Source organism: Hypomesus nipponensis, chromosome 27, assembly GCF_054491055.1.
Source record: "Hypomesus nipponensis isolate SF chromosome 27, ASM5449105v1, whole genome shotgun sequence".
In the NCBI taxonomy this organism is placed as follows: Eukaryota; Metazoa; Chordata; class Actinopteri; order Osmeriformes; family Osmeridae; genus Hypomesus; species Hypomesus nipponensis.
The window spans coordinates 13,377,107-13,391,100 of record NC_140387.1 but is presented as its reverse complement, the minus strand read 5'-3'; the positions used below and the strand labels follow the sequence as shown (position 1 = coordinate 13,391,100).

The window sequence follows — 13,994 nt, the reverse complement described above, 5'->3', positions numbered from 1 at the left end:
TACTTTTTCCGCAGATGCAGCAGTTGTTCTATGAGAATTATGAGCACAACAAGAAAGGCTTCATCCAAGAGATCCATAGTAGCAAGATCCATAATGCCATTACACTCCACCCCAACAAGAGGCCTGCTTACCAGTACCGACTGCACAGCTACATGCTGAGTCGAGAGATTTCCAGACTTCGCTACCGCACCATCCTACTGCACCGCGAAGGCCTGACCATGAGCCATCTCAGCAACACAGAAGTACAATGGGAGGACCAGCAGTTGGGAGCCCCACCTTCCTACACACGTTATCAGCCAGCAGAGAGGGGTGATGTAATTGAGTGGGACTTTCTCACAGGCCGCCATCTGTACTCAACTGGGGAGAACCAAATGCCTCGTCAGGGCCTTGGGAGCCTGCTTCGGGCTGCTCTGGAAGACACAGTGCTCCAGGTCATGGAGATGATCAATGAGAATTCCAAAGCCCGCGGTCGTGTTATTGACTTCAAGGAGATCCAGTATGGCTACCGCAGGGTGGACCCAATACATGGAGCTGAATATATCTTGGACTTACTGCTCTTGTATAAGAAACATAAGGGACGCAAGGTGACAATGCCTGTTCGACGACATGCTTATCTCCAGCAGTCTTTCAGCAGGCCTTTCTTCAGTGAACCTGAAGAGTTGGACATCTCTGAGCTGGTTGAGGCCATCAACACTGAATCCCAGTCCTTCTCTTTCCTCTCCAATTCCCTCAAGATCTTCTCACCTTTCCAGTTCTCTGAATCTACCAGGGAGATGCTGGAAAACAGCAAAAAGACAGTCAATATCCTGGTCCCTCTGACTGGCAGGTACGACATCTTTGTCCGCTTCATGGATAACTTTGAAAAGACTTGCCTCATTCCGAACCAGAATGTCAAGATGGCTATCATTCTGATGGACAATGACAGCAACCAGGACAGGGAGAAGCAACTAGACCTGATCAAGGAGTACCGTAAGAAATATCCTAAAGCAGACTTGTCCATCATCCCCATGACGGGCTACTTTTCCCGGGGGCTGGCTCTGGAGCTGGGCTCCTCGCAGCTCGATAACGACACTCTTCTGTTCTTCTGTGATGTGGACCTAGTCTTCAGTATAGATGCCTTACAGCGCTGTAGGGAAAATGCCATAAAAGGACAGCAGGCCTACTTTCCTGTTGTCTTCAGTCAATTTGATCCCAAAATTGTCTATGCTGGAAACACACCTGACGATAGCAACTTTGTCTTCACCAAGAAAAGCGGTTTCTGGAGGGATTATGGCTTTGGAATAACCTGCATATTTAAAAGTGACTTGCAAAAAGCTGGTGGTTTTGATACGTCAATCCAAGGCTGGGGTTTGGAAGATGTAGACCTGTTCACAAAAGTGATCAACTCTGGTTTAAAAGTGTTCCGCAGTCAGGAACCTGGAATTGTACACCTTTATCACCCCGTTCAATGCGACACAAGCCTTGAGCCTAAGCAATACAAAATGTGCCGTGGGTCTAAAGCAAGTACTTATGCATCAGCAATGCAGCTAGCAGGACTTTGGCTGGAGAAAAACTTAGGAGTTGGGTACAATAGAACTTCCTCATGACATTCAAGTTCTACTTGACTCCTCCAGCAGAGGTTACCTCAGTTCTGCATGACTGCAGAAGTGGGAGTAAGAACAAACAAAATAGTGGGTGTTCAATGGTACTTTCTTTTGTTCCCCTGATTATTATTTTTTGGGCATTCTAAAAAAAAATATCAAAAGCGTCTTCCAAAGGAGACCGTCATTGTGCTGGCCTTCAATCGTGGCTTGTTGAGAGCTGTGATGTGGTTCATTTGTTTTTATTTCAGTTATCATGAAATCCACATGTATGCCTCAGGACCGCACATTTTATAGCCTGGCCATGTCCAATGAATGTGCCGTTCAGCCTTCTGTTGTGTCGGCTGAGTGGAGTGCACATTACCTACTGTGAAAAGGACAGTAACAACAACACCAGAGAACAACGTAGAGATAATATTGAAAATAATGATGAAACGTGATGACAATAATGCTATTAACAATGTGTTCTGAAAGTACCACACATGTGCTTTAAAAATCCCAATGTGGAACAGACTGTAAACTAGTTTTCTAATTTATACAAAGAACTGAAAGTACTTCATCCACCGTATTTTTTTAAGAAAACGTGTGAATACTTTTGATGATTGTATCTTATTTTCTTGTCAAAATATTTACATGGTTTTAAGGTACTGGATACCGTCCAATATTCACTGTGTTCTTAATCTCATTGCCGGGACCTACATGCTTTTTCTTCTGTCTGTGACTATGCTTTAATTATCAAATGCATTTTGTCTCCATTATTGTCGCTTTGTGGCTTTACAGTTGTTCAGTTTGCTGGCAAGAACAATTAAGATATACTCAAATTGATTATTTATAATAAAACAAATTTTAAAATGCATACTTTACTTTTCTGGATTCTGTGTTTTTTTGTTGTTGTCTTAAAACCAAATAATTTTGTGCCAATAAGTAATTACAGTACTTTTGTATGCTTTCTGTAGCAATCACACATTAGTCAAGTAGCCTAATAATCAGTGGTGGAAAGAGAACTGAAAATGGGTAAAAGTAAAAATTACTCAAAAGAGTACGAGTTACTTTTTAGCTGGTGATGTTCAAAAAACCTTTTTTAAAGTGGAACTGAACTGCGATTAGACACAGTGATATTATAATAGTATATACTTTTAATGACTTAAATATATAACATACAACTGTATGCCATATTCTATAAATAATCAAAATCTCTAGTGTCTAAATTATGTACTTTAAAAAAACTGGGCGCCGCCATGTTTAAATGACGTACACATCTGACGTCACGAGAATGGTTGCTCTCAATTTCAACCCGTCAAACTGCATAAAAAATTGAAGAAAATCGACCCATCATACCTATCCCTGTTCATCCTATGGCGTATGCTTCCAAACCAATACGTAATTATGTTCCCGCAGGACCGCAGTTGTCCCATATGTTGCAGAATATGTGTTTTTGTCGGAAGATTAACATAGTTAGCCAACACTGACAAGTTGAACAACACCGAGTGATGTACTTATAGCTAGCTACTTGTCGTAACTGCAGACAATGCCAACAGACAGGATCGATCTGATCAAAGCGGCAGACCTGCATGACCTGGGTGTTGGTGGTCCACCAAAATGATCGTTCATCATTGAGCACAGGTTCTTTCCCATGCTGTGTGAGGAGAAAGACCTTTTATGTTAGCTTATCATATGTGTAACCTACGCTGGGTCTGACCCTCTGTTGCTCTGTGCATCTGACAATAAGTTTGAAGCGCCCTACGCATAGCTGGTAGCCTAAGTTTCAGTTACTAGTAGCCCCTTCAAGTTGTGTGAAACATGCTCACTGGTTGAGTTGATAACTTGTTCGCTGCGAGGTTAAACAAACTACAGTGTAGGAAACGTTACGTAATGGAGCTAGCTTTGGCTACAATCAGATGTGAATTTAGGAACTACTGTAGAGCTAGCTAACGTAGCTATGTCAAAAACACCAGGGTGTGTATTAACGTTAGCGTATTTAACAGGTTTATAAATATAAACCACTTCTGTAAAGTGATCCCTGCAAACGTAGCCTGGCTGCCAGCCCAACTTCTCCGCACCCACAAAAAAAATTGGTCGGGAAGTTGGGTCTGGAGGGTCTCGTATTGGGAACAACTACATAAAACCAGGATCGGGACGGACCAATGAAATTGCCAGGGCGGGTTTTATACGATGATGGACAGATGATCAACAGTAACGTAATCAACAACGTCACGAAAGAGCCCTTGGGTTGAATTTGTTTTCAACAAACAACATATTACGTTGCTCTGATTGGTTGTAGGTCTATCCAATTGAGCGAAGAGGCATTTGTTTTACGAATTCGGTTGAAACACGCCCGTAGTCACAGCCCAACGGAGAGTTTTCAGACTCATATTCTGACTAGATTTATGAGTATGACAACGTCAGGCTACTGCAAACGCTGAATCCGGGGGCAACTGGCGGGCTTTGGCGCTGTATAGCTACAAGCCATTTTCGTAAAACTGGTTGCCGCTTGGGTAGGACATGATAGTGAATGCCTTCTGTCTTGTAAAATGTGTTTGTACAACCAGCCAGTAAGATCCTACTTTCCACCTTGTTTTAGCTGGTTCGTTTAAGCCATTTATACCTCTGTTCTCCCTGAAAATCTACCAATGTCTATCTTGATGACTGCTAGCAGCCGGCAGTCACAGTACCTAACCATTCGCATGACGTCACAGACATGACGATTCAAAGATGGCCGCGCCCATTAGTTAAATAAATAGTAAAGTTTAAAACGTTTTTATTAACAAATGGAACATTTTGCTCTTTTAGTTGTCAGATAAAGTTTTGTGATTTTATTTTAATAATAATATGAGCCGTACTTCATTAATCAGTTCAGTTCCACTTTAAACCATTTAATACAATCGGAGATCCATATAGAAAATAGTTACTTTCAATAAAAACAAAATGACCTTATTGATTAACGGTGATTAAAGGGTTTTCTGAGATTAGAGGTTGAAAATGTAATATGAAATAACTGCAAATGGCCAAAAAAGTTTGCGTTGCATTGCACGGGAGTCAGATGGCTGAGCAGTTAGGGAATTGGCTATTAATTATAAGGTTGCCAGTTTGATTCCCGGCCGTACCAAAATAACGTTGTGTCCCTGGGCAAGGCACTTCACCCTACTTGCCTCGGGGGGAATGTCCCTGTACTTAATGTAAGTCGCTCTGGATAAGAGCGTCTGCTCAATGATTAAAATGACGTGGATAACTCCTCCAGGTTATGCCACCATGGGCACTCCTCAGACGGTTTTTCTTTGTCATTTTCAATGAGTCCATGGTGGCTGTCATTTATTTCCATCATGTGGTAGGTTTGCTTCTCCAAACCCTCAGTTCTGTCCAAAAATTAACAATGCGATTATTACGATAAACTCTCTCTGGAACCTGCTGCATTAGGGACTTTTTCCGGTCAAAATATCATGGTTTTAATTGGTTCATTTACAATCGAACATCTTTCAGGCATGCAAATTCCTCACCTTTAGGTGAGACTCACCTCTTTGAAACCCAAATGGGTAACCTACGTAATTCATTAATAATTAGAAGGGAAAGTCCAGAAATTTGACATTTTTTAATCGCAAAATTGTCACAAAATATAGTGTTTTGAAATAATTTAAGTAGCTGGCTAAACCACAGGTATCCCATAATCATAGTATATGAAAACAAAGAGAATGTTTTGGTTTCATTTTGTGACCTTTTTTTTGGCATAAATCAAATGAGTTTACCATAGGCCTTGGGGGTTTAATATTGGCCAACAACCAAAACTATTCTGCTTGGTTTATAGGAAGAGGGGTAAACTGAACAGTGTATTAACATTAACCAAATATGCTGGAATTTGACTCTATGGGTTAAATCAGAACTAGAATGGTCACAGTACCTCTTAGTAGGCTAAGTAGGGAGGACAAACCCGTTTGAGCGTTTCTTCTGAAATACGCTTTAATAGTTATTCCTGGGAAAATTATGGAGCTACATTACATAGGAACTATAATAAAATTAAAATACTTGCAATAATATCAACAATATCTGCTAAATGTTGGTGTTTTTAAAGTTTCTACGCTACTTCCCTTCATCAGAAGTTTGTGCAAAAAAGGCTAGTTTTACAACAGCGACTTTGGATATATTGTTTGCTGATTAACCAGTATGAGTAAGATGTATACAGTTACATTAACAAACCTCTTTGTGAAATATTTTGTTTTAAATACGATGGGAACACATACATGAATAATTCTAAAATGGCAGACACGCCCAATTTAGTCCCCCGGGGCACAATGACCTTCCTTCTGGTAGCATCCAGCTGAAACCCCGTCTCGTCACAGTTGTTAAATTGACGGGGTTTCTCCCTCAACCCGTGCTCCTCCAGGGTGGTGGTGAGGAGCTTAAAATACTCCTCTATTGGCCCCCTCTTGGCGCAGGATGCCCTCCCACGGTCAATGATGTCTGGGGTCCAGGAAGTCAGGCGATGGTGGTGCCGCTCCCTGAAGTTGACCCACCACGTCTGGCCAAGCCCAGTCTTGGGGGCTGCCTGTTGGCGGAGGTTGTAGATGGCCAGAGCGTTGGCCAGGACCTGAGGCTTCGTCAGTGGAAACCCATGACTGGCAGAGTACAAGAGGTACTCCACCGGGGAATCCTCATCTGCAGGGGTGAGGAGAGTCCTCTGACCCGGGACACAATCAGAGGACACCCTTCCACTGACTCGGTCACTCAGGCTGGTTTTGGGGACCCCAAACTCCTGGGCTGCCTGCCGCAGATTGAGCCTTCCTGCTTTCACCTCTTCTTGGGCCTGCGCCATGGCCTCCTGGGTCCACTTCCTTGTGGTCCTCTCCCTCTTTCGGAGTTGCCGGATGTTTGGCTTATGCAAATACACGTTTATTTTGGTACAGTCAGAAATTAAATTCAAAAGTAGTTTAAAATGTCTTAATAATGTTGATGAATTCTATAAATTGCCATGTATAGGCACATGCATATTTGCCACATGCATAGACATATGTACATATATTTACCTTAAACCATTGCAGATTTACAATTTCTATATCCATCTTTTCTTGATCCTCCTGTATAGGAAAAAACTCTCATACTGACACACGTTACCTACCTTTCTTTTCTGTTTATTCTTTTATCTTTGCTATCTTTCTTTTCTTTCAAGTCTTTCCTGCTTCTTCTCTTTGCTATCGCTTTTATTTCCTGCTTCTTCTCTTCTCCTTCCTATCTTTCTTTTCTGCTTCTGCTTCTTCTCCAATAATCCATTGGTCACAAATACACACGTGGACAAAATTACTGGTACCCTCCCGTTAAAGATTTTTTTTTTTTGAAAATTTGCAAATGAAAATCAGACATTGCTTTTGATTTGTGGTTCAACAGAATTATAAAAAAAAAAGAAACGAATGAAACTGGCCTGGTCAAAAATGATGGTACCTTTAAAGGGGCAATTGACTGTTTTTTTGGGGTATTTCAGACTGTTCTTCAAGGTCTCCGAATAGGGTGTGTAGCATTGGTTGTGTTGAAAATGGCCCGGGTGCTGTTCTATGCCCCCTGACAGATCCTCTGAAATGTTCCTGGGAAAAAACACTAGCTTTTCTCCTTTTATGGTATGCTCATTAATATTTAGATAAGCTGCTCGCTGATTGGTTGGTTATCAACGAGTGAAGCTGGGGAACAAAAACGCAACACGGCCAACAGCAGCACTCGCTGAAACACTGAAGTTGGAGACTTGAAATAAAAACGCGCAAATAAATCTATTGTGTCTACACAACACTGTTTTCAACAGATTGACTATATATCATTTGAAATGATAACATTACTTGTTTCCACTTCTGTTGTTGAAGCAAACTGGATTGACTTAGGTGGGTAGAACGTTAGGCTACAGCTTAGCAACCAAACCATATCGTGATTCTACTCGGCTTCAGTTAGCTAGCTCTAGATATCTTGCTCAAAAATAACATGACAAAGATCTGGACAAACATGCATCGTGAATTGTAGATTTACATTACACAGGTTATTTATTTACACAGTCAGGAACATGAAGCAACGTTAGCCCCATTGCCAATAGACAAGGCTAAATTTCACACATTCTACCAATGCTCTTGCGTTAGCAAGCTAAACTTGTTTACATGCCTACATTCTAGGTGTTACTAGTAACAGTTACTAGCAATGCTAACGTATCCTGTATCTAGCACCTGCCTTTCTCCAGTTCTTTCAAATAAATTATCTAGACAGGCGTTAGCAATTAGCCAGACTGCTGTTCGTTTTCTGGCAATTTTTCGGAAGCTTCCCTTCTTATGCCGACTACAGCTAGTCTAGCTAGAGTCATTTGATGTGTGTAGAAACGTATTTAGCATTTTACCTGGTATGCTATATACAGGAAACGTTAGCATTGCTAATAACTGTTAGCACAATATCATACTGTCCTTATAGCTTGCGGTTGCAATGAGCATACGGTCGGAACAGCACCCCTTTCCAGGTTCAGCTTCCTAGCAAATCCTGCTTGAAATTGTCCAAGGTTGTCAAAACTGTCTTGGGTGAAATGTTCAGAGCAAATTAATGATTGACTGTCGAACTTCGCCGGGATCTTCTCATAAACAACAGCAGCCATGCCTGTTGAATGTCTGGCTCCTTGGGAAGACTGTGAGTGTTAGCCTTCCCTGTACAGCCTGGAACACAGCATTTACGACCGTGGTCCAGGTTCAATATCCTTGTTATAATTCAAAACGTTCTTCTTTGTAATTCCTTATAAGTAGCCTACACAGAGCAGCGCGCAGCTAAACTAGTATCGGAGATAGACGCTACCTCGGGCTGGTCTGGATGTACATTCTGGGGCGTGACAAAGATACAGACCAGAGCCAAAAAGGGCGGTCCCCGGTCCTACGTAGGACCGGTAGCTTTGTTGAAAAGCTAGCGTTTTACAGACAAATTTTGTCTTTTAGGGATTTGAATAGGAAAGAGGTGTCAAGGGACTTTGATATTCACGGTATGTTCATTTTACCCACCGAACTATCGTTATTCAACTATGACAAGGTAAAATCGGTTTTGCAGTCAATTGCCCCTTTAACTTAATATTTTGTTGCACAACCTTTTTTAGTCAATCACTGCAATCACACGATTTCTGTAACTCTCAATGACACTTCTGCACCTGTCGACAGGTGTTTTGGGCCACTCCTTGTGAGCAAACTGCTCCAGCTGTCTCAGGTTTGAAGGGTGCCTTTTCCAGTCTGCATGTTTCAGTGCCTTCCACAGATGTTCAATAGGATTTAGATCAGGGCTCATAGAAGGCCACTTCAGAAAAGTCCAATGTCCCCTTTCAATAGGGGAGTCCTCCTCGGTCGTCTTCCATGAAGTCCACTTTGGGTCAAACAGCGACGGATGGTGCGATCTGACACTGATGTACCTTCACCTTGGAGTTCACCTCTAATCTATATGGAAGTTGTTCTGGGCTCTTTGGTTACCATTTGTATTTTCCGTCTCTTCATTTTGTCATCAATTTTCCTCTTGCGGCCACATCCAGGGTGGTTTGCTACAGTCCAGTGGACCTTAAACTTCTGAATAATATGTGCAACTGTAGTCACAGGAACATCAAGCTGCTTGGAGATGGTCTTATAGCCTTTACCTTTAACATGCTTGTAATTGTCTTTCTAATCTCCTGCGGCAACTCTCTCTGTAGCTTTCTGTGGTCCATTTTCAGTGTGGTACATCCCATGATACCAAACCGCACAGTGGGTTTTCACCCTTTAAAATAGGCAGACTGACTAATTACAAGTTTGAAGACACCTGTGATGCAAATTAAAGGACACACCTTAGTTTAACATGTCCCTATGGTCAAATTATTTTCAATCTTTTCTAGGGGTACCATCATATTTGACCAGGCCAGTTTCAGACATTAGTTTTTTTAAATGTTTCTGTTGAATGCAACGCCATTCACAGCACCATAGCACTCCAGACTAAACACCCAAGTGCACTCATATTAATCTCAGGTGACTTCAACCATGTCCGTGTTTCAACAACACTGACTAATTTCACTCAGTATGTGAATTGTCCTACTAGAGGGGAGAGGACACTGGACACTGCTGTATGCCAACGTTAAGGATGCATACAGCTCTTCCCCCCCCCCCCCCCCGGGTAAGTCAGACCACAACCTGGTATACCTCAAACCCTGCTATGTGCATCTGGTTAAAAGGCAGCCTGCGACCACAAGGACAGTGAGGAGATGGTCGGGGAGGTCTATGAGACACTGCAGGAATGTTTTGAGGTGACAAACTGGGAGGTACTCTGTGAGCTTCATGGAGAGGACATTGATGGGCTCACTGAGTGCATCACTGGCTACATTAACTTCTGTGTGGACTGCAATGTCCCAACTAAGATGGTCCATTGTCCAAAAACAAACCGTGGGTAACAAAATACATCAAGAGCAACCTGAATGCCAAGAGGAGGGCCTTTACTGATGGTAATCGGGAGGAGGTGAGGGCCATCCAGGCAGACCTGAAGGTGAAAATCAGGGAGGCCAAGGAGAAGTACAGGAGGAAGCTGGAGCGGAAACTTCAACAGAACAACATGAGAGAGTTCTGGAGCGGCAAAAAGAGCATCACTGGCTTCAGACCGACTGGCAGCAGAGGAGTTGAAGGCAGCTTGGACAGGGCCAGACACACCGGCTCCTGCTCATCCCCCCTCTAGCTCAGCTGCTGTTGGTCCTCAAGCTCCTCTGAGTACTCTGCTCCCTCCATCAGGCTAACGGCCCTCTTCAGACTCATGACCCCCTCTCCCCCACCCGTAACCTCTGCTGTGTGCCTGACTGCTGACCAGGTGAGACGACAGCTGGTAGAATATGGTAGAATATATTTTAAATATATGTAAAAAATATAGCTGCAAGCAGCAATAGCGGATTCCTCATTCAAAATGGCAAAATATTGTAAAATTGACATTATAGATAGTTACACTGGGATTACCTAGAAGACTAGAAACTGTTTTGTAAAAAAAAAAAAAAAACAAATGCATATGCCTGGTGTTGAACCTGCAACCCTTCATTTACCAGCACAACCTCTCATCTGATTGAGCCATTCCCAGACCTAAACCTTGTCATGTTCAGTAACTGAATAATAAAATAAGACGTTTCTCGTCAGATTTGGTCCAAGCTCAAACAGCTCTCATTCCGTCATATTTTCACATATCAAGGTGAACTTTGCAGTACTTCAGGGGGTGACACCTTAAAGCCTATCCCTGACGGGGGGATCCTAATTATATGCAGGAATCAGGGGGATGGCATGGTCAGAGTGACCCAGTGCTGCCCGACAGACGGCGTGGTAGGCATTACTGACCGGAGTGTAGCAGTGATCCAGAGTGTTTCCCTTCTCTGGTTGGGCATTTGATGAATTGTCTGTATTTGGGGGTGTTTGTGGCTGAGATTACCCTTTTTAAAGTCGCAGAGTACGATAACCAGGGAATCCGGATTTGTTCGCTCCACACTCACAATCTGGTTGGCAAACATACATTTTACATCTATTCATTTAGCAGACGCTTTTATCCTAAGCAACTTCCAAGAGAGAGCTTTACAAAGTGCATAGGTCACTGATAATGACAACAAGATAGCCCTAAAACATTGCGGGTAGCCAAAACTTGAAGCACATATTGTGAACAACCGAAAATAAGTGCCAAAGGGAAGAACCATAAGAACATGTAGTTAAGCAAGTTACAATTAAACAACATGAATCGCTATAAGTGCAAGTGTACCTGTAGAAAAAGCAAGCAACAGTAAAAATGCAGCGAGTACAACAATTTAAATCAGTTACCACTAACCAACAAGAGCCACAAGTCTCTAAGCAAGAGTCATTGTGATCCTTGAGGAAACTAGCATTCAGCAAACAATTGGACAAGGGGAATACGTATGTGAGGATGCTGTTCATTGACTACAACTCAGCATTTAACACCATCATCCCCTCCAGACTGATCTCCAAGCTTGTGGACCTAGGACTAAGCACTTCCCTCTGCAAGTGGATCTTCCACTTCCTGACGGGGAGGCCACAGGTGGTGAGAATCGGTGACCGCACCTCATCTGTACTGATCACCAACACAGGCACCCCCCAGGGCTGTGTGCTCAGCCCTCTCCTGTTCTCCTTGTTCACCTACGACTGTGCGGCAGGAGGAGGAGCATGCACCCCTACTCATCAATGGATCTGAAGTGGAGAAGGTCAGCTGCTTCAAGTTCCTCGGGGTGAACATCAGCAACGACCTCACCTGGTCTGTTCACACGGACAAGGTGGTCAAATCGGCCCGTAAGCGCCTCTTCTTCATGAAGAGACTGAAGAAGTTTGTTATGGACTCAGTCATCCTCACTAACCTTTACAGATGCACTATAGAGAGCATTCTGACTGGTTGTATTCAGTGTGGTGTGGTTACATTCAGTCATTTAGCAGACGCTCTTATCCAGAGCGACTTACAGTAAGTACAGGGACATTCCCCCCGAGGCAAGTAGGGTGAAGTGCCTTGCCCAAGGACACAACGTTATTCGGCACGGCGGGAAATCGATCCGGCAACCTTGTGATTGCTAGCCCGACTCCCTCACCGCTCAGCCATCTGACTCCTGGCTTTTTGTCCACAAAATGAAATGAGTACACATACGATAGTGTTTTGGGTGGTCTCTTCAAGGCTAGGTTTTTCAGCTACATTCTTCTGTAATCCTCATCTGTCGCAGGCGAAGGAAACTGTACCGTTTGTCACAAGAACAATCCCTTTTTGTTGTGGGTGTGTGTTCAACACACTGTCGTTGAAGCCACAGATTTAGCTAAATCTGGTTGTTAGCTAGTAAAGCCGCAAACAGCGCAACAGGTAGCCTACCAGAGCTCTGCAATGACATTTTATAACAATGATAATAACAATCAAATGACAACAAGTGTTTAAAAACAAACCAGTTTTAGTTAAATTACAGTTGAAATTACTTTCGAAAGAATCACTGTTGACGGCTGGCTGGGACTAACGTATAGCAAACCGCAACTTCCGCTACTCACCGGAAGTTGCACCCATAATCATTTCTACAGTAGACCCCCTGAGAATAAGGGGGCTTCAAAATGTTTAGGCAGTATTTAAGGTTACAGCTTCAGTACCAAAAAAGATTCAATGTGCAATGCATAATAGATTTTCCTAGACATGAATAATTAGAATATACAATATGGATCTAAAAAATGTTACCTGTAATGTACTTAAAAAGTATTTTTACTGTTTTTGCTGTATAATAATAGAAAACGTACATCCATTCCAGAAGAAATGTATATCATTTTCTGTTTCTAAGCATACTTCTTAGAAGCATATCAAAAGTGAACTATTTTCAAAGCATACTTAATAGTATATCAAAAGTGAATTATTTTCTAAGCATACTTCTTAAAAGTATATCAAAAGTGAAATATTTTCAAAGCATACCTAAAAGTATATCAAAAGTGAAATATTTTCAAAGCATACCTAAAAGTATATCAAAAGTGACATATTTTCAAAGCATACCTAAAAGTATATCAAAAGTGAAATATTTTCAAAGCATACCTAAAAGTATATCAAAAGTATTTTCTAACAAAAATATTATATATCAAAAATATTTTCTAAGTATTCTTCTTAAAAGTATATCAAAAGTGAACTATTTTCAAAGTATACGCACCTCTTTTACAGCTTCATATAGCAAATCCTGCTTTACATTGTCCCAGGTTTTCAAAACCGTCCTTGGTGAAATGGTTTGCGCAAATATGTTGAGGGTCGAACTGCACAGGGATCTTCTACGCTACGGTATAGACAAACATCAGCCATGCCCGTCTAGTCACTGTTAGTTAGACTGTAGCTCATCTGCTTTTTATTAACGCTGATTTGCAAGGAATGCAAGAACAGCTAAATAGCGAAAACACCTAGGCCTAGTTTATTTTTATTTCATGTTCCTGACTGTGTTTCATTCAAATAAATAACCTGTGTTGTCATGTAAATCTACAATTCAAGATGCATGTTTGTCCAGATCTATTTTTCAGAAAGATAGCTAGAGCTAACTAAAGCTGAGTTGAATCACGGTAATTTGTTTGCTAAACTGTAGTGCTAACGTTACCCACCTAAGGCGATCCTGTTTGCTTCGACAACAGAAGTGGAAAAAACTAATGTAATCACTTGAAATGAAATCTCTGTTGAATGTGTTGTGTAGACACAATAGATGCATTTGTACGTTTTTATTTAAAATCTCCACCTTCGTTGTTTCAGTGAGTGTTGTGGCCGTATTGCGTCTTTGCTCCGCAGCTTCACTCGTTGTAAACCAACCAATTAGCGCGCAGCTGATCTATATATTCATGAGCATACCATAAAAGGAGAAAACCTAGCGTTTTTTTCTGGGAAAATTTCACTGGATGTATCAGGGGGCATAGAACAACACCTGGGCCATTTTCAGCCCAACCA

At 42.0% G+C, this 13,994-nt stretch overlaps 1 protein-coding gene across 1 annotated transcript in view; it reads left to right on the top strand.

The window, feature by feature from the left end:
- Positions 1-2,429, top strand: part of chsy3 (chondroitin sulfate synthase 3) — a 93,038-nt gene extending 90,609 nt beyond the window's left edge. The window contains exon 3 of the mRNA XM_084693220.1: positions 15-2,429. Coding sequence (XP_084549346.1) covers positions 15-1,586 — 1,572 coding nt within the window. The 3' untranslated portion in view covers positions 1,587-2,429. The remainder of the gene's footprint in view (positions 1-14) is intronic.
- The last annotated feature ends 11,565 nt before the right edge of the window (positions 2,430-13,994 follow it).